General features: G+C 45.4%; 2 protein-coding genes across 9 annotated transcripts in view; one reads left to right on the forward strand and one right to left on the reverse strand.

Moving 5' to 3' along the window:
- The window catches only part of FAM117A (family with sequence similarity 117 member A), a 33250-nt gene extending 27850 nt beyond the window's left edge, over nt 1–5400 (reverse strand). The window contains exons 1-3 of one of the 6 annotated variants that reach the window (XM_064473106.1): nt 5209–5400; nt 4359–4480; nt 1719–1858 (exon numbers count right to left, since the gene is read on the reverse strand). In XM_064473106.1, coding sequence (XP_064329176.1) covers nt 1719–1752 — 34 coding nt within the window. In that variant the 5' untranslated portion in view covers nt 1753–1858; nt 4359–4480; nt 5209–5400. Of the gene's footprint in view, nt 1–1718; nt 1859–4358; nt 4481–4663; nt 5137–5208 lie in introns of those variants that run through there. The other 5 variants (XM_064473105.1, XM_064473103.1, XM_064473109.1 and 2 more) reach the window with 5 other exon arrangements.
- Nucleotides 5401–5506: 106 nt separating this feature from the next.
- On the forward strand, nt 5507–18787 carry KAT7 (lysine acetyltransferase 7). Of its 3 annotated transcripts, none has more exons than XM_064473097.1 (15): nt 5507–5747; nt 7250–7397; nt 8710–8886; nt 9079–9318; nt 9871–9953; nt 10190–10279; nt 10983–11081; nt 11248–11358; nt 12221–12412; nt 12626–12715; nt 13612–13752; nt 14975–15068; nt 15254–15400; nt 16177–16283; nt 16967–18787. In XM_064473097.1, the coding sequence occupies exons 1-15, from the start codon at nt 5733–5735 to the stop codon at nt 17066–17068; spliced, it is 1836 nt and encodes a 611-aa protein (XP_064329167.1). In that variant the 5' UTR covers nt 5507–5732; the 3' UTR covers nt 17069–18787. The 3 variants fall into 3 exon arrangements, with proteins under 3 accessions (XP_064329167.1, XP_064329168.1, XP_009499166.1); XM_064473098.1 differs by lacking the exon at nt 5507–5747 and adding an exon at nt 6690–6895; XM_009500871.2 differs by lacking the exon at nt 5507–5747 and having other exon boundaries at nt 7211–7397.
- The last annotated feature ends 2181 nt before the right edge of the window (nt 18788–20968 follow it).

Below are 20968 nucleotides of genomic sequence, written 5' to 3' on the forward strand. Positions count from 1 at the left end.
GTCCCTGGTATACTCACATATACCCTGTTAGTTCTTACTACAATCAAGATATTCATGTCAGCTGGAAACTGAGCTACAAAGTCTGTGGCTGCTTGCCCACAGTACCACAGCCAGTTCTGTGAACAAGAACTGCCCACAGGATGGGCTCAGAAATGCCAAACAGGATAAAGTTTCATCTGTACTTCCCACATCAGTGTCAGTTTTGGTGACAAACGTTTCTTACACCTGTGAAAGTTTGTGTCATTGGGCTGAACAACATGAGCAGAGTTTTCCTTTAAGGAAGCATGCAGTGGACTTGATTGATTAGGAAGCAAGGCATTAACATCAGTGCCAGGCAGTTGGAGAGCACTGCCTAGACTGGAAGGAATGTATTAAAGGAGCAGATCACAAATCCAAAAGCAGACAAGAGAATCCAAAAAAATAACCCATTTTGGCAGGAACAGGACGAGGATGGCATAAAAATATCTGGCCTATCAATAGAGTTTAGTCCTGCCAGGGCAAAATGTACTTTTATTGCAACTATTTAATAATTAGATCATACTATGAGACCCAGGGGAGGAAGGGAACCAGGAAGTGTGGCTATATTCAGCTGTAACTAAGTGAAAAACTTCTGGCTTTCAGCAAAACTCAGACTGGATCTTTTTTCCATTACAATTAAAGAAAAAAAAAAAGATGTAGGCCAAACTGGATTGACCTTGCTCCTGATGCCAGAAAACACAGGCTCCACTCAGATGTCTGCATGCCAGAGCCCGAGGGAAAGAGCGAGTGCATGGATTTGTTCAAGTTTACTGAAACACCCCCATCCATCTACAGCTAGTTGTGTTCTGCAAGACCTTCAGCTCAGTGCACGGTACACGGACACAATTCTCAATACAAGGGGTTTTGTGACTATTTATGCTACAAGTCAGTATCCATTCAATCTAAACCCACTTCAGGCTTCAAAAAATAAACACTCATCCCCCCAGCTGTTTGTTGAGCTGTCTGCAAACACATCCTCTCAAAACTGGAGTCCTCCTGATGCGCAACAGCTAGTGAATATTTTTTTTTAAATGTGAAAGTAAAAAAATACTATGCCAATCTGCAAATAAATGCTACAGGCTAGGCTAGCTTCAGCACTACAATTGTCTGAATCGCTGTGGGGTTTGCTTCTGACGTGTACCAAGGCCCACTGGAGAGCTGGCCTCTCCAGCTGTAAGCAGAAGTTAAGACTCAAAAATACACAGGGCCAAGCTCGTTGCTAGCCCAGGTTCCACATTTTTCTTGCAGGTTTTCTACCACATTAGATTCCGTGCCTTGTACCTTCTACCATTTGGATACATATATCTGTATTTACCTGTTTGCACATCACTGACTATCCTTTGTCAAGAACCAAGTTCAAGCTTCTCAGCTGGTGTCAGTCAAAATAATTTAGGCTCCAAGCCCCGAGCCAGGACAAGGTAGATCAGGTTGCTCAGGCCCTGTCCAAAAATACAGCCAGCAAACAGCAGCTAGCTTTCAGTTATTCTACAGTGAAAGTGCCCTTGTGAGAGACACTGACCCACTCCCATACAGGTCTTTAAGACACGTTAAGTGGGATCAGTTGCTCTTCAAGCTTTACATGCTCACGTCAAGAGGTTCTCTGATGCTGCTCTTATTGCCCAGACCTACCACACCTAAAAACCAAACGTTTAAAAATATTAAGCTGGAACCCAAACCAGAGGGAAGCCACCTCTACTCACCTTCTGAAGATGTGAGAGTAAAAGAAGCAGCCATCCTGGATCTTCATATCTGTGTCACAGCGCTCTGGATTTTTGCAGCGCTTCACCATGATCCTAGACTTTCTGTAACTCTACGCCCCAGAGCTGGACTGAGATGATATCTAAAAGCAAGTAAGATTTACTCAAGTATAGCACTTCAGATATTTTTATAGTGTATTTTCATTATATAGCATTTCTCTCACTTGCCTTAAAACATGCTTAAGTAGGTAAAGTAGCCCTGCAGGGATGCATCGTAGCAAACAACACACAAAGCAATTAAAGGGCATGCTTTAAGATTTATAAAGCACTTAGCAACTGAAAAACCTGAAGTACTTCACAAGCATTTACTCTGCTTCATAAAAATTCCTACATAAACAAGCCTACTTTATATTATCACTCATGAGTGATGGCTATATTAAGATCCCACAGGCAGCTCACTCTGCCGCGTCTACAGAACAAGTTGGAATGAAGGCAAGAGATTAGGTTTAAACCTAATTTCAACCTATTGATGCCCGTATCTGTTTATAGCGATTGGTTTTGGTGAAAATTCCCTTCATCACCTATATTTTCTAAGATTCAGCACGAGATTCTTTTTTTAATACCTAAGTGTCAAAGAGTTTTAGTGAGGCTAAAGGCCTAGAGGGATTTCAACAGATTTAGTGAGATCTTCAGAACCAAGAGATTTCAGGTAGCTACTCTGCTGACACCAGTGGCAATCTGCCACCTACATATATTCAATAACTGAGGATTAAAAAAAAGCAAAAATCACTTTTGTGTGATTTAAAATGAAATTTCAAGTCATCAAGCACTTGCTAAACTTTATTCTGGTGTATCACCAGGAAATTCCTAATTTCCTACTTGGAAAATTCTGACAGAGTTAAGAGAGTGCAAGCCTGCCTTAAGAACCTTATTAAAGGCAGCTTAACCCCAGTGGAGATCCTTGTAAGCGGAAGCTGCACCGGTTTTGTACCCTGAGGAAATCGCTCCCTCTCTTCCCAGGCCGATTCCCAATCTCGTTAGCTTGCTCAGGGCAAAGAAGTGGTTTCATGCACTGACATCTAGTGGTGGTGCCAATGTGGAAGGCACCTGTTGGCACACGCAGCCTCTCAAGTTTCACATCCCTTTGTGTTTTTCCCCAGAACAGACCTGCAGCTTCAGCTCCTCCAGCAAAAGCCAGGGCTGGAGATTCTTCCCATACACATTAATGAAAACGAAATAGACTTTTATTTCTGCCATAAGCCTAAGTTTGCGCTGGATTTTGAACTGGAGTGTAGTAGCAGTAAGTTAAATCCTTGCAGCCTGTTCTACTGGTAGATATGCACATACAGAAGAGTCCTTGCAAGCTCTGCTGAGGTCATAACATGATCCAAGCGTTGCTCTTCTGAGAGCATGAGACAGCTTAGCAAACGTAAGGCCATCTTCCCTTCTCATTGCCCCCTTCCTCTACCCACAGTGGATACTCTAGAGTTACGCCAATTCCGTGTTCAAACTGCACAAAGGACTTAGTTTGCGTTGCCATTTTAATTACCAGGAGATAAGAGAGCACGGGGAACTGGATTCCTGGCTTCTATTCAAGTACTGCCACCTCTAGGAAAGTTATTAACCACCACCCACTTCTGTTTGCTTTGTTTTTCCAATAACATCCTGTTGGCGGTATTAAGTCCTACTAATATTCATTAACATAAACAGCTTATTTCAGACAAACTTCACTAACACCTAGAAGCTCTAATTAGTATTTTATTTTGTTATCTGATACAATTAACCACTATAGCTCTCATATAATGCAGTTTTTGAAAGAGGAATCATTTAGTTGTCATCAACAGGCAACTATTTCAGAGGGATGTAATAACGTGCAACTTTTCATATGTTCATCATATTCTTTGGTCTTTTTATTCAAGCAAATCTGCAGGTGAATTTGGATATTTGCATGGCCCAAATATGTTACGTTAGAACCAGTCTTTGAGCTAATTGTAATTTTCCTACTACAGGCAGATTCCATTTAACGCAATAAGAGATAAAAAATTAAGGAGTTGCAATCTACAAGCTCTCTGAAATCTTTTTTTATTGCTCCTAACTGCCCCGCATTTCTATTAGACCCTTCATCAGTTTGCAACATTAGACACATTCACTCTTGTGAGGCCTGAGCTTTGTCTCATAGAAGATACGTGGGAGATGAGCAACTACAAACTGTTCGGACTAAGTCCTCCCTTTTCTTTCCATTAAGGAATAGTGCACTGCTCGTCTCGTTCCCATTCCTTGAGCTTTGAGGAGATGCTTTAGTTCATCCCAAACTTATCTTAAACATTTCAAGTCCGTCTAGTAACTTGAGAGCATAGCGTTCATTAGCCTAGCACTAGATTTTGGCTCAACTGCAATCTGAAATTCTACTGAATTCCAGGCAGTCTTTTATTTTTCTTATAAAGTAGGAAGAATTAACACATTTCTGCAGCAGTGTTTTTTCCTGTAGCCACCTTTCAGTAGATTTGCAAATTGGTTCACTGAAATAACCAGACTTACTAATGAGTTGTTCACACACCCAGTTTCCCTGGGGCTAATACGTACAATTTTTAGATCAAATGTATGCTTATTTGCAAGCAATACGTACGCTCCCACTTCACATACCAGACATACTGCTCCCCATTCCTCTCTGCTTGGGCAGAAGCAGAGGTATTTCATCTTGATTTCTTCTTCAGGTTTGCCTTTCAACATTTTGCAGATTGGATACACCTAGGAGCAGTAACAAGCTGGAATGAGAGAAACGGTATTACTTGCACGATTAAGGATGACATGCACTCACAAGGATTATAGGATTAGGCCTCGAGATTTTCATAATCCCTGAAAATAACTGCAGTTAGAAAGAAATTATGTGTTCGCCTAAATACCCTTATTTTTCCCCAGGTCTTTACATAACACAAAAAGTTGCTCACACAGCATTATCACACTGATGGTGTCGACATATTACATTTAACGAGCTATCAGCCTAACCGCCACCGGGGAAGCGGCTCTCACGGAGCGCTTGGCCTGTGTGGGGATCCACAGAGGGGTGACCCTGCTGCCCCTCTGCTCCAGGCTAACGGGAGGCCCGAGCTAGCGAGAGCCGCCTGCGGGGAACTGCGCGGCGCCTCGCCGGCTCAGGGCAGGGCCGCGACCGGCTCACATCCACCCGTGAGAGCCACACAGGCAAAGCTTCACCAAAAAAAGAACACCCCGCCCCAGAGAATATTTTGAGAGCGGAAAGATTAATTAACGACAACAGCCCCCGAGAGCCCAAAGCAGCACAGCCCTGCGAGGCCCGCCCAGGCCCGCTAGGCCCCGGCGACGGCCCGCCCCGGGAACCAGGCCCAGGAGGACAGGCCTCTCCCTCCCGCAGGCCACGGGCAGGGCAGGCGGCGGCCCCCCCTCAGCAGGAGAGGGGCCGGCAGCCGGGGGCGCGGCGCTCCCCGCCTCCGCCTCAACAGCAACGGGGACTCACCGCCTTCCGCCGCCACCCATGGACCCGGCGACGCGCCTCCGCCCGGCCCCAGCAGGAGGGCTCAGGATGCCCAAACCCAACATGGCTCCCTTGGGAAAACACCCGCCTCCGGTCCCCGGGAGCCCGCTGACTTCACACCCGGACCCAAGATGGCCGCCGCCCCAACCGCCACTAAAAGCCCGGCAGCCCGAACCCAAGATGGCTGCCGGTGGCTTCATTGTCAGCGGCGCCGCCGGGATACCTGTCCAAATCAAAGATGGCAGCCCCCGCTGGAGTGAGGCTGTGTGAGGGTCACGTGACAGGGGGGTGTGGACCGTGTCCCGGCGGAAGCGTGAGGGACTGAGCAGGGAACAGGGACTGGCGGCGGTGGGAGCGGGCTGGCGCCGCCGGAGCAGACGTGCCGCAGGACGGGAGACACGGCTGTCACCACGGAGCCCGCTACCGCTAACACGGCGGCGACCGCCGCTTCGCGGGCTGGGGGCGCCGGGGACCAGCCAACCTCGCTGCCCCCGCCCCCGCCAAGGATGCCGCGCAGGAAGGTGAGCGCGGCCGGGGAACCGGGGAGGCGCCCGGCGGGGGAACCGGCGAGCTCGGGTCGCACCTTTCCCCCCTTCCCCACTCCCTCTGCTACATCTCACGGGCACAAAACCGAGGGAAAAATAGCGGCCTTCAGCCCCCAGTACCCGCCCTCCTCGCTCCCTGAGTGGCTCCCGCACGGACACGGTCGCTGCTGATTGGCCGTCGTGCTTGTCAATCATCGCCCCCAACGGTTACCGTTTCCCCTCCCCCGCGCCTACAGCGCGGGCCGCCTCTTGGCTTTTCTGATTGGGCAGGCGGTTGGAGAGCTGGACGCTTATTGGTCGAACTGCCTTGCCGGGCTGGCCGCTGATTGGCTTGCGCGGCTGCTCATCTACGCCCCCAACGGTCTCCTCCCCGCGCGTGCCTTGTTTCTCCCTCTCTCCCTTCCCCCATTCCACTCCGCCCCGCCCCAGGTTGATGTTTCTGTGGGAGCAAGGCCTGCACTGATAGGCTGGCGCATGCCGTCAGTCACGCCCGGCGGCCGCGCCTTCTTGCTCTCCGAGCTGCCATTGGCGGGCTCTCCCTTTCGGCCACACCCGCCCGCGTTGTGATTGGCCGGGACCGGCGAGTCGCCACTGGGCGCAAAACAAAGCGGCGCGGGGGCTGCGCTCCCGCCACCGTGCGCGCGGGGCCTGGGCTGCAGCCCCCGCCCTTCTCCTCAGGCGGGACCCGGGCCTGGCCCCGGCCCCTGAGGGGAGTCCCCGCCTCAGCTTCGCGAGTCCCGCCGCTCTGACCGCCTTATCGACACCCTCACACGCTGGCTGTGCAGTCAGGGCTGCCCGGAAGGGAATCTTCGGAGGCCTGGTGGCTTCCCACCAACTCCCTAGGCCTCCTTCCCTCAGGGCCGCCCAGCCCGCTGCGTGGTGCAGGCGGCCGCGCTCGTGGTCCGGGGCGAGGTGAATCCAGCTGTATTCAGAGGCTCTTTTGGCCCAGCCTCCTCGCCGAACGCCTTCATTTTCTTTGCCGTGCTTCCACCGGGGAGCCCTGCCGCTGCCCGGAATTGCTGAGCGGTGAAGAGTCAGTCTGGCCCTTGCTGGAGCCCATCTGTTCTCTGCCACCTGCTCCCGTGGTGCCTTGTGCTGCCGCTGCTGTTTCGAACAGGCAGATGGTGCGGGAGTGCTGTCGGTTTGGCAGGGTGAACCGAGAACGGTCAGCCTGTCCAGCCTTTTGAAACTTCATTTACCTTTGCTTTACATAAAATTGGGTGCTCCTGTGATCTTTCTTAGTGGATCAGTTTGCAGAAGTTTTTTTATTATTGAAGGCACTGTCTGCCACTACATATTTATTAAGCTGAAGTATTTTCTCCAGACTAATACACCTGACACTTATTAGTTTGCCTATGCCATTGTGTCAGCTTGAATTTGATCTAGCATCAAATATATTACCTTTTTTTTTAATAGTATAAATAAAATATGCAAGTTTAAGTGCTTGTGTGCTAATGTATGGGTCTGTGGTGTTGCAGAGGAATGCGGGCAGTAGCTCAGATGGAACAGAAGACTCTGATTTCTCTACTGATCCTGAGCACACAGACAGCTCTGAAAGCGATGGCACATCACGACGATCCGCCCGTGTGACCCGCTCCTCGGCTAGACTCAGTCAAAGCTCTCAAGGTAAATGCTTTGTTTTCTTACACAGGGAAAAGAAAATCAGCCTCTTAAGCAAAAAGAGGCTCAATGTACTCCATACTCTTGACCTTTACAACTTAAATGTGTGGAGTTTATACCTAAATAAAGATATTTAACTTTTTTCATCCGCTACTAACGAGCCACAGCAAAAGCAGTCTTTGTATGTGCATATTGCACAAATGAGGTAATATAATCTAAAGATTACACTGGTGGTGGAAGTCAAAACTCAAGTATCCTCTGTTCAAAAGGTAAAGCTGCCAAGTTGTTAAAGGAAGTAGGAGTCAAACTCTGTGATTCTGCTGCCAGCTTTGCCTAATTTTTCTGAGCGCTCTAAAAATTTGTTTTCCATCTAGACAGTTGTATTGGTACTGGAGCCAAGCTAGAGAGAGGGTGTTTAGAGGCAAAAGTTGGTTTTGTTTTCTTTCTTTCTTTGTTTGGGGTTTTCTGTACTGTATTTTCATGACTTGCTGACGCTGACCTTACTCTGCAATAAATGTAATCAGCATATTGTGGGTTATTTTGTTATTTGCTTCTACTTCGGGGTCCAGATTGTAAGAGGAAACACTGAATGTGTCCACCTCCTCATTTTTAGTGTTAGTGTAGTCATTTCTTGGCTGTTAGTTAATAAGCTGCCATCTGGCATCAAGGGGAGGGAACAACAGGAGATAATAACTTACTTCTGTTGCTCCATGGATACACTTTGATAAAGAATCTGTTCTGTGACACATCTTATTGCAGGTAAGAAATACACATGAAAGATCATCTGGTAATTCGGTTTTACAAAAAAGAGGAAAGGTGGTTGGGATGTGTATGGGATGCCTGTGAGATTCCTAGGTTATGAAAGCATTATTTTAATGCGAAATAATTGTTTTATAGTCTTATGAGCAGTACAGGATCACAAAACCACCCCCAGGGTCCCAAATATAGCTCCGCGCCAGAAGCAGTCTTGCTATTCCCAAGGGCTGTCTAAACACTGATAGTTCTTATCTAAAGTAACGGTTCTTTAGCTTTCCAAATGGGAGCTGGTTTGTAATTACTAGCTAATTAAGTAATTAAGTCCAGAGAAAGCTGATCTATTTCCAGATATCTCAGTGTTGGTAAAAGTCAAAAGATTAAGCTTAGAAGAACAGAGCCTATCTTTGTGATGATGTGCAGCAGTGAGTGGTAGGACAGAACGCTGTGTCGATACCCAGCTATCATCAGATGTTGGTATTACAGACTTCAGAGCACGTGTGAGGCAAATCTCTGACTTACAGTTGTTATTGTGGGTGTAATTATGGTGTTTCTATGGAATTAGATTCCAGCCCAGTTCGTAATCCACCATCGTTTGGAGCAGAAGAGCCTGTCTATTCTACGAGGAGGGTAACCCGCAGCCAGCAGCAGCCTGCTCCTGTGACCCCAAAGAAATACCCGCTCCGGCAGACTCGCTCATCGGGGTCGGAGACTGAGCAAGTGGTTGACTTTTCTGATAGAGGTACGTGAGGTGCGGTGAGGTGTTGAAAATTTGCAAAATGCTGTTTGGAAAGAGTATGTGACTCCGTTCTCGGAGGGCACAGTATAATATCCTGAGGATAGAGGGTTTGAGACAGCTGTCAAGAGCTGCTTTACATATGTTTTTTGAAAGCTATCTTTCAGGCAAATTTGTAACATTTTGATCCTTATTCAGACACTAAAAATGCAGCGGATCACGATGAGTCTCCACCTCGTACCCCCACCGGGAATGCCCCTTCCTCAGAGTCTGATATTGATATCTCAAGTCCAAACGTATCCCATGATGAGAGCATTGCCAAGGACATGTCCATGAAGGATTCTGGAAGTGACCTGTCTCACCGCCCCAAGCGCCGCCGCTTCCATGAGAGCTACAATTTCAACATGAAATGTCCCACTCCGGGTTGTAACTCTTTAGGTAACTTCAGCTTCGGGATTAATCCGTTGGGTTTTGCCTTTCTGCTCAGTTGAGTTCTACGTCCTAACAATATGCACTTAATTAGGATCAGAAGTGTTATGGAGAAGTGGGTATAGAGAAGGGGTATGAAGCGTATCTGCAGGTATATTCTTCCTGGCGGTGTTTTCTGGCTAGGAGTGTTTGGGGGATGATTGGATGGTTAAAGAACAAGTTAGGACTATAAGCACAGGTGTGGGAGAAAAATGCCGAGTCTTGCAGGTAGGGCGCTGGTCCCTGCCAGAAGCAGGTTTTCAGAAATAAATTATTGCAGACCTCTGATATACCTGGCTGCTTGCAGCGAGTGCAGCTTTTGAGTTAGCGTGAAAAAGATTTTCCTTCTTTGTTCTTAAAGCTTGTGCCATGACCCATGCAGTGTGCTCCCTCTGTCACACGGGTAATAAACTGAGCACGCTCCTTGAGGAGCGTATGTGAGGTATCTGCCCATTTGGGTACTTTTTAAACCTCTTCATGATCATATGTTAAAGGTGCTTTTTTTTTCCTCATCCTTTGCAGGGCACCTAACTGGAAAGCATGAGCGACACTTCTCCATATCAGGATGTCCACTATATCATAATCTCTCAGCAGATGAGTGCAAGGTAAATGAGTCTTCAGTTCTGTCTCCCTGTTTTTCTGGAACAAAATGCCAAGACCTGTCACTTTGAATAGAAAATAAAGTTAACATGTTTCACCTGATGTCTTCACCTTTAAAACAGCAGCATTTGTGTGTCAAATCATCTGTGAATTACAGTTCAGAAAATTCACGCAGAGGAGAAATGGAAAAGGCTTTGAGAGTAGTTTGCTGTAGCATTGACAGATGAGTTTTGGCTTCCAGGTGCGAGCACAGAGCCGGGATAAGCAGATTGAGGAGAGAATGCTGGCGCATCGGCAGGATGACAACAACAGGCACGCCACCAGACACCAGGTAGGCAATGTGCACGTGGTGGAGCGGCTGCTCAGTTAAAAGTGGAAAAACCTCAGCTGGTGGTTTCCAGTGACAATGATTTTAACTTGATCTCCCTTCTTTACTTCTCGGATCAGCCATCGTGCTGAGACCATTTGCCATCTCCAGTTTGTTCCAGCAAGGGCAATTCATTGTATCCTTTAAATGAGAAGCTGGAGCAGCTAGTGAGAGCAGAGAGGTGGCGTTGGCCGGTAATACTACAAAGGAGGCTAGAGCTGTTCTCGGGATGATCTTTTCTGCATGCTTTGTGTAGGACAAGAGAATTCCTGCAGAACTGTAAACTACAATTTTACTCTGACTAAATAGAAAAGAATAAAACCAGGGGAATTACGTTTTTCCATTCATGAGTCTTGGACTTGAGTCAAGATGACTTAATGAGTCAGCTCTGAGCTTTTCCCCATGATTAAGCAGTGCATAAGGAGCGCACCCTGTCTTGTGGGACTGAGCTACATTGGCAAAGGGAAGCTGTGGTAGGAAGGAAAACTTCTGATTTTACATACCTGTGTGGTACCTGCAGTGCCCTCTTATTAGCACAGGATTTGGTTCAGAGGCAACAAATGTCGCAAAATGAGAGCCAGGACAGAGGCCCTTTAGAGTGGGAAGGTGAAGAAGAATGAAGTGGATGAAGCCTAGTAGTGAAGGTTTCTGCTCTGGTTTTTTTCAGGCACCGACAGAGAGACAGCTGCGATACAAAGAGAAAGTCGCTGAGCTCAGGAAGAAGAGGAACTCAGGACTAAGCAAGGAGCAAAAAGAAAAATATATGGTAAAAGCAGTAATTTTATTCTTTCATTCCCTCCTGTCGGGAATGAGACCATTAAGCAGGAGTTTGGGTTTCCCAGTGATCCTGCAACATTCTCAGCTTAAAAAGCTGCAAGATCGAACAGCTTAGTAGCAGCAAGGCAGCAAAACCCATTATTTTATTGTTCTAGGAGCACAGACAAACCTATGGCAATACTAGGGAACCTCTACTTGAAAACCTGACGAGTGAGTATGACCTCGAGCTTTTCCGAAGAGCGCAAGCACGGGCATCTGAGGACCTGGTGAGACTTCTAACTCATATTATATCTCATAGCAAATGTCTTTGCTAGAAACGTGAATGCTTTCTGGGCTTTCTTGTGCTTGTGCAGGTAGAGAGTTTGTAAGAAGAGCCGCTACGGCCCAGCCAAGCCAGCAAAGTTACACTAGGGGTGATATTTAAGTGCCAGTTATTCAGAGGGTTTGCTGGAAGTACAGCTGGAGCTAAGCACTGCAGCCATGAATGCTGCAGTGCCTGCAAGAGGAATAATTAGTAACAGTCCCATTTAATGACTGTTTGTTTTCAGTAAAAGAATGGACAGCTTCACCTGCTGAAAGAAGGGCTCGGGAGTGATGATAGCAAAAGGCAAAAGTCACCTTCACTGGTGACTGTGGAATGGAGTTCAAAACCTGGCATTGCTGAGGCTCCTGTAGGTGCTTTCCAAAGCTACTTCCCATCTCCAGAGATGAACCAAAAGATACTTTGATGCTTACCAGTGACAGCTGCGCCTGGGGTATCCGAGGCAGAGCATTAGACTGTGTTCTCCCCCTACGGATAAGGAAAGGAGCATGAAGTAGCAAGGATGTTATGTTGCTTTGATGACAGAAAGAGCAGGATCCTAGTGTTAGCGTGCTGCTAAGTGCCGATTCACAAGACATTCCCTGATCAGAGGAATGGTCAGTAACTGTCCTGCTTGTGGGCAGGGCTCAGGCTGAGTTTGACTGAGGAGAGGTCTGTGGGAGGGGTTGTTAGACGTGGTCACCCTGGAAATATTAATTTAGAGGACTTGAAGCAGATTATTTCCTTGAGGGAAATAAATAGGGCCCCCTTCCTCTCTACCTACATTTTTTTTTTTTAAATAATAATGCATTTTTTTTAATGCATAGGAAAAGTTGCGGCTCCAGGGCCAGATTACGGAAGGCAGCAATATGATTAAAACAATTGCATTTGGCCGTTACGAGCTGGATACCTGGTATCATTCTCCCTACCCAGAGGAGTATGCTCGTCTGGGACGTCTCTACATGTGCGAATTCTGTCTCAAATACATGAAGAGCCAGACAATACTGCGCAGACACATGGTAAGGGCTAGGGCGGAGCTGATTCCTGAGCTTTAAATCTGATGTCAGCATGTAAACGTTTTAAAACATTACTGTTGTTAGTTTGGTTGCTCTCTTTAGGAGGTGAGAAGACTGCACGTTTCCTGGTATATCCAGTAACTGTTGTAACCTTTTTCGCCCTTAAAATGGTAGCGTCACCCTAGTGTTTTAAAACCCTTTGTTTTCCTGCCATAGGCAAAATGTGTTTGGAAACACCCACCGGGTGATGAAATCTATCGGAAAGGCTCCATTTCGGTGTTTGAAGTGGATGGGAAAAAGAACAAGGTAACTTAACGGTGATCATTAGCCCAGTCTTGAGTGTGGAGTCTTTCAAATGTGCCAGACGCTGCTTTTCCTGCAGAGAAGCTGGATGCAAATGGCCTTTCCTCCTTCTAACTGTAGAAAGGCTACTAGAGTCTGATCTGTCCATTCTGGCAGTAGCTTTGTCTGCATTTTCTTTGTGGTTATTCCTCAGCCCTGTTGTGCTCCAGCAGTTCCATCTGTTGTCTCATACTGTGCTGAATCAGTAGCTTCTGGAGATGTGTGTCAAGATCCCTTTCTGAAAGTTAGTGGGGAGATTCTGTGCTTGGCCTCAGTAGATTGCCACTGCCCATCCCCATTCGCTGCGAATACTCAGTCAAATTTGTGTTAGAGTGGGAAGCAGCCTAATAACAATAAAAATTGAGGGTGACTTCCTTAACCCTGAACTGAAGGGTAGAACATAAACCTGCACCATGCCTGTGCCCTGTCTGCTTGTGTCTGGTCTTGAAGGCTTCAGAGGAAAGAACAAAGAAACACATTCAAAAGCGAAATTTTGCACTGCCGGAAGTTGGGAGGAGTCTTTTCTAGTTACCAGAGATAACCTTGAAGCACAGGATTAATACAGTACTGTGCAAGCAAGCAGAGATCCAACCTTCTGCTCCCTTTCACTGAGGATGTGATATTTTGGGCATTCAGAGATTAATGTCACGAATGTCAGTTCCCACCCTTAGGAAGCTAGGCTTATCAGGTTTCATTGCAAATGGAATTGTTTCCTGGCCCAGCTGCTCTGTTTGAAAGACTGTACATCATTTCTCAGATGATTCAGAATTTTCTTGTCGTTTCCCATGTATGCCTGTCTTTGTCTGCTTTTGGGATGTTCCACTGTAATAAACAGGCGTATCCTATTCTTTTGCTTCTAGATCTACTGTCAAAACCTGTGTCTGCTGGCAAAACTTTTCTTGGACCATAAAACACTGTATTATGATGTTGAACCCTTCCTCTTCTATGTCATGACAGAAGCTGACAACACTGGCTGTCACCTGATAGGATATTTCTCCAAGGTTAGTTGAAAATACCTACATACGCATTACTGCCTCGCTAGAATGAGGTTTAGGATGCCAGTTATCAGTACTGAATCTCCCCTCTGAGTTTTTGCAGTCTCAGGATTTGTTGCCTTTAGGAATAGATAAAGTTTCAAACCTGATCTGCATGAATTGTTCTTACTGTTTGCTGCAGGGGTTGCAGGTGCTTTGTTGTAACATCCTTCCTCGTTACTAGCAAAAACCAAATCAGCTCAAATGATCTGTTGTAGCTAGGAAGCATGGCGGGGTCTTAAATGTAGGCAAGATTAATGACAAAGAAAATAAAGAAGTGTAGAGAAAAATACATTAAAATAAGTATTAGTCACCATGGTTTTTTGTTTTGTTTTTTTTTTTAATGAAGAACTTGAAGGAATAAAAATTTTCGGGTGGAGAAGCTGAGCCATAACTCAAGTAACTTACGCAGATCCCATGAGTAAGTCACTGGCAAGCTTAGAGTAGGAGACAGTTCTCTCAACTATTTGCTCACACATGTTGCCTACCTAAAAAATAGCCAATCTGGTTGTTTAATCTCTGCTGCACCTTGGTGAGATACATTTCCCGGTTGTTCTTACTTCAGTACAGAAAAAAGTCATTACCCTTCCGGACGTGGTGATATCATGCAAAGCAGTTATCAGCTCAGACATTTCAGTCAGTAAAATTCTATAGGTCGGAAGAGTACTCTCCCAAATGAAGTGCAGGAAGCAATATTCCTTAAACCACCTGAGTCAAAACTGAATAAATATCTAAAAGAAAAAAAAAATGCTCTGAAGAAAAAATCTGCATTGATCTGAGGATAAGTGTGTCTGAGTCTCTTCTTCGTCTGAACGTTTCATTATACACCACGTGCTTGTAACGCTGCCGTTACGTCGCTTTCTTGTTGCATGTAAACCCGGTAGGTGACAGAGGTGGTAGTGAGAGCGTTACTCGCTCCTTCTCAGGTGCAGCTCCATGGCCAGCCATCCTAGGCTTACAATTGTGCACCAAACACCCAATTTAATGGCTAATAAAGACAGACACTAAGCCAGGTTGGTAGTTGAAGGATGATCGTGTTACTTGTTGTTAGGCAGGTTTTTCTGCTGTTGCTCCTTTCACCTTGTATTGTATCAGTTGCACGGGCTTGTTCAGTCTGTTGGGATTATGATATACCCTTGTTTGTACAGATCTAGACCTGTTAATCTGTCCTCTCTGTTCTTGTTTTTAGGAGAAGAATTCTTTTCTCAACTACAATGTTTCTTGTATCCTGACAATGCCTCAATATATGAGGCAAGGTTATGGCAAAATGCTCATTGACTTCAGTAAGTAGAGAGAGAAATTCTGGAAACATATTCTGTCCAACGTGACAATTTCACCAAGAAATCTAATGTGTCTATGGTGGTGGTTGAGCGGTTTTCATGATAGCCGATTTCTGCATGTGCTAAAGAGGGCAACAGTCAGGAGAGAGTAGTGTAGGAAGGATAAATAGGTTTTCTTTCCTTTACAGGCTATTTGCTTTCTAAAGTAGAAGAAAAAGTTGGCTCTCCGGAACGCCCTCTGTCTGATTTAGGTCTCATCAGCTACCGTAGTTACTGGAAGGAAGTTCTGCTTCGTTACCTGCATAATTTCCAAGGAAAAGAGATCTCTATAAAAGGTATATTTTCAAGCTAAATAAGCTCATAGTGAATTGTTCTGGGAACATACCTATGCATCTCACTCACTCATTTCCCTCAAATATGAGGCAGGTCATGCTTGACTCATATAGGTGTTTGTGCAGCAGCACAGTTAGTGGAATATTCCTATAGTTGTGTATGGCTCCTTTCCCGTCCTGCCAGCATTAAAGATAAGCCAGCTTGCAGAGTTTTGAAAGTGTGTACTGGCTTCTTTTTTAAAAAAATACATTTTTAAAAAAGATTCAGTGAAGAACTTTATCTATCTGTAGATTGGAATATTAATTTTAAAAAGAAAAATGGCTCCACTGAGAGGCTTTCCAAACGCTTTGGGGAAATACTGAGACTGTTTGAACTTCTAATAGCATTTTTATGTTTGTGGCACCTAGGATCATGCAGCATTTCATACAGATCTCAAGGTAGTTCTGCGTCTTCTTTCAGAGGATTACACCTTATTAACTTGGATCCTAAAATTAGTATCACAAAATCATTGTGATGTCTAGGCTGGCTTTCGGTTTGTGGCTGAGCTGGGCTGTTTCTGTACAGCTCTGCGTGCCTTGCGTCCGCAGCCTGTGGCTCTTCAAGCTATTGGCAATCAGTCAGCCCTCGAGAGCGAAATGAGCAAAGGCAAGTTGTATAGGCGTTTTGTGTGTATCACTTCACAAGGAGCTGCATAAAAGTTGTAGCTGAAAGTTAGCAATTACAGGCTACTGAGGAGGAATTTGTTTCTATTCTAACATAAATGGGTACTGGTTTGCAGAAATCAGCCAGGAGACTGCAGTAAACCCTGTCGACATCGTTAGCACGTTACAGGCGCTTCAGATGCTCAAATACTGGAAGGGAAAACACCTGGTCCTAAAAAGACAGGTAAGATTTGCCATGGCTATTTCTGCATTTTTGTTCCCTTACATTTAGCTGTTAGATTCACGTGAACTTGCTGAAATCTGTATTTCCTTTGCATTGTGCTGGGGTTTTCAGCCTTTTCCCTCTAGTGGGGGAGCACTGCAACTTTCAAATGCAGTAACTGGTAAGATACGACATGGGCATCCAACCCGATTCTTCAGCAGTGTAGAAATACGCTGTGCTGACCTTCCTTTTCTGATGTGTTGCTCCTTGTAAGTGGCTTTTTAGGGGAGCAATGCATCAACGTTCCCATCGTGCTCCTCATCACGTCTGCCCTTTATGGGCAAATGGATGACATAGAAGTGAACTGAGTTAATGGAATCCTGAATAAGTCTTGTTTGTACCCTCATTAGGTAGAAGACAAGTGGTTTATAAACCCCCAAATGTGACAGCTTCTCTATTTTCCCCTCCCTGAGACTTCACTTTGTAGCTAAAGGTAGCCCTATCAGTGTGATTGGAAGCCTTATCAGTGTGAGTGGAAGGCTTCTAGAAAGCACTGTGGAGGAGATGTTATTTTTGTCATGCGAAGCGGTTAGCAGGCTAGTCGTCTTCAGATTCACGGACTTAGATGTGCGGTGTTGTACCATGGATAATTCTCTGTTGCGGATCGTTTGTTTTAACCTGCCCTTTCGTGCTCTTTTCCTTAGGATCTGATTGATGAATGGATAGCCAAAGAGGCAAAAAGATCCAACAGCAATAAGATAATGGATCCCAGCTGTTTGAAATGGACCCCTCCTAAGGGAACTTAACTGTCTTATCACTCCTGAAGCCAGTGAACCCCAGCAGTAGGAAGTACCCTAGGGATCTCTGTTGTATCTGTTGCTGTTGTGATTGGCTGGTACAGTACCCTCCCGAAAAGATCAGTTCCCCTTGGTACTGTTCTGGCCCAGATCTTTTGTGCTCACCACAGACGCTAGTTCTGAGGAACTTTATGTTTCGGCCTCAATGAGGTTGCAAGGATTGGATCTGTATAGGACCCAAATGAAGCTCCTAGCAGCACTGGCCCAAGGAGTTCTGATATCTGGTACTGTACCTGTCCAGTCACTGGTCTTATCCTCATGTTCTTATTCCGATGAGGTTGTGTTGTGTCCAATAATCTGGTTGTTTCTTCCTTCAGGTTCCTTGCGTTCTAAGTAACGGAGATAACTTCTGTGGCTTTTGAACAAGGTCTAATAACGCTTGTTTGGGGAAAGTCTGGTTTTCCAACAAGCCGCAGTTACACTGACTTCAGCATTTTGATAGTCCTGTCCGATGGACTGTTTCATTCCATGCACCAAATAGTTTTAGTAAGATAACATGCCACCTCTTTCAGCAGTGTTTTCCATATAGTATAGCCGGACTTCACATAGTTAATATTGTACAGTCAGAAGCTTGCATATCTTGTAACTGAGTGGTGTGATTGTTAGTGTTACCCTGGAGGAGTTAAGGCTAAGCGTGTGAGAACATCGTGGTCTGAGATGTTTCAGGGAGTTGCTCTTGGTGTGCGCTCCTGGAGCTACTACAGTACCACGTCTGTTGGAGAGACCTCTTTGATTATAAGTTACTGGGTTTTCCTGTTTATCTCTTGGAGTTAGTGGGTTCCTTTACACAGAAACAGCCTGTTCAGTATATTTCACTTTTTTGAGATATTTTTCCTGGAGCAGTCTTCCTTGAATTGTAGGTGTCTTTGTATTGGAGAGGACTTCTTTTCCTCCAGACTGAAGAAATAAAAACTTCAGACAGATTTTTGCTAGCCTTGTCCAAACAGCCACAGAAACTCTACAATGCAAATATTGTCAGTTGTTGGATCGCCTACAGTGTGTACGTTCTGTGCATCAGCGGCAGCTCCAGTTAGCTGTGTGGATGGTTTGCTTCTCTGACAGTGCATTCTTGTTTGTCTTTGTAAAACAAAAAAGCTTGTACTTCCTCTCTCCCATCAGCACCACCGGAAGAAACTATTGTACAATGGCTTTCAAGTATAACCACTGTCCTTGTGCCACAAGTTTCCTGTATGGCTCCAGTGTGATTAAAAGGGGGGACAATCTTGGGGTAGACGATGGCAGCATCATATAGTGCGGATTTCATTTAAACCTTCCAGTGCTTCCATATTGAATGGTGTCTGAAATGAAGCACTTGCAACGCACCAGTAGGTAGGAGCCGTTTCCTGTTAACCACTGACCCATCCTAACGTGGAAAAGTTCTCTGTTGCTCTTCTGATGGTTGTCTGCCTTTGCCTCCTTAAAAAGAGAAAAAAAGATCATCAGTACATGGTGTATACCTTGTGGGCATTACTGAATTTTGCTGTCTCATGCCCTTTGCTCCTGTATTGTAACTAACTACAGATACTCATGAAGCTATCCAACAAAGTAGATCTCTTGTGGAGTAGGGAAGAAGGCCATTCTTGTGCAGAAGCTAAACCCTGTTCCCATGATGTGGTAGAATGTGCTATTCCTGTATCTACTTCTCAATAAAGCATGTTCTCTGCTCAAGCTTATGCCTTCTTTTTATTTTTTTTTTTTTTCCAGTCAGATGCTATTCTGCATCTCCAGCTAAGTGAAGCTGCTGCTTTATGGTGCAGGGGACTAATTCTGAACCTGTCTTTGTGCCTGGTGTATTAAGGCTGCTCCAGTCACAGTCCTTTAGGTTGAACCTTTTGGGGATAGCCTGTGTTGTGTGTTCACCCTAGAGCTTGCTCTGCACAGGAGGCTACCACGAGGAACATACAGGTGCTGCCAGATACTGGCAACTTAAGTACGTCGTGGAAAACTGGGATAGCCTCTGCCAACTTGAAGTTCACTGAAGAAAGGAGGAGTTATCCTGCAAGTGATGGCCCTAGATTTCTAGGCTTTCCTTCTGTGCTTGCAGACCAGACCTTGCTTCTTGTACTGTGGGAAGACTTGGGGCGGTGAAGTCTGATCTTCAAAAAACAGTGTTTGAAGTACAGCACATCTCAAAAATTTTGAGTCTTTGCTATAATCTCTGATTTAAAATGGTTAATTACAAATATCTGCTCCAGCTCCCTCGAGAGATTCTGCTTTTCTCTGTAACTCAGTGGGAGTTAAAAAAAAGCAGGGAATGTTTTTGGACCCTGGGCTCCAAGCTGCAGAGAGGCCAGGGTGCCGTTAAGGGTAAGGCTGACACGTCAGTGATCGTGACCTGGGACTTGAGGCACTCAGCATACGAAGAAAGAGAGCAAGCTAATTGAGATGGAATGCCTTGGTAGTCCTGTTCTGATCAAGACCAAAATCAAGGGCAGTTCCTTGAACAATGATGTTTTGGTTACCCATGTCACATCAAGGCTCTTCCTAATTCTGTCTTCTTTTCCTTAAGACAATTTTTTTTAAAGCATTTGATTTGGGAGCATTGCTTTTAGTTATTTGAGCACAGTTTTGTACAATACCAGCTGCCTCTTTTTGGCCTTCTTTTTTGTTTTTGTTTTTTTTTTTTTTTTTTCCTTGCAAGTACGGAGAGATGCATTGTGATTTGGTTTGCAGATAACTGGACAGAGAGACAAGAGGATACGGGGTTTATTCCCCACGCTGCTCTGCTGTGTGACAGCCACCCCCTCTCTGAGCTTTTGTTTCCCTCCGGTCCTTACTCTGTGAAGTCTGTTGGTGTGACTTCTCTGAGGCAGCGGCCATCTCTGTATGTGTACAGTTCTTAACACAATGGGGTCCCACGCTTGACGGAAACCTCTGGGTGCTTTGTAATGCAAACACTAATTAAGTAGTGAGTCATACCGATAGCCATAAACATCTCTGGGTAACCAAAGGATGAGACATGCTCACAGTTTCATCCACAGTTTATTCATAGCAACTGCAAACTGGCAGATGTTACATTCTGTACAGGCAGTTTGAAGCCCACCTAAAAATTGCAATGCTACCAAAAAGCAGCCGGTGCTTTCAGTAATTTTTCCTAGATTGATGCTTTCTTGCCCACTTTTTTTTCTCATTTATAAAAAACCCACTTGTATTTAGCCTTGACACAAGATAGGAATAGATAATATATGTAATTTTAAACACACTGGTAACCCTACAGAGTTCTTTGCTGTGATAGACCCAAAGAAACCCTAGCACAAACACAAATTCTATGCAAGACTGAACGAGACCACCTCACCTCTACATTCCAGAAACAAGAACTGACTGAAAGTCATATAAATCGAGATTTTGAATGCCACTGAAGTTGAACAGCTGGAGCAGATACAACTTCGTAAAGAATCTGCTGGTTCTGGGAGCCTCAGGTTACGTGCCCAAAACCAGCGAGGTACCCTACCAAAGAGTGAGACAGAAACCCAGGTCTTGCAATGCTTGGTCCTGAGGCCTTAACATCAAACTCATCCTTATTTTCCATGGGCCAGCAATGAAGTTTGTTTGGTTTGGATGTCATCTAATGCACTTCTCATGTATTTTCCAAAAAGATTGTTTTTCAGCAGAGACCTTTATGTCTCTCTGTCAGTGAATGAGAAATAGCCCTTTGAAAGCTTTATGGGCGCAGTAGTAGCCAGTGTGTGTACTTCTAGAACAGTATTGTTTCCTGTTGAGTTTGTTTCCCAGAGAACTTTCCATGACTTCTGGCCCTTTGCTTAAACTCCAACTGCCCTGTAGCCGTTTTACTGACAGTCCCTCTAGTCTGCAGCTTCTTCCCCTGTTTATTTTGCTGTTTCTGGCTTT

Source organism: Phalacrocorax carbo, chromosome 25 (assembly GCF_963921805.1).
Source record: "Phalacrocorax carbo chromosome 25, bPhaCar2.1, whole genome shotgun sequence".
Taxonomy (NCBI): domain Eukaryota; kingdom Metazoa; phylum Chordata; class Aves; order Suliformes; family Phalacrocoracidae; genus Phalacrocorax; species Phalacrocorax carbo.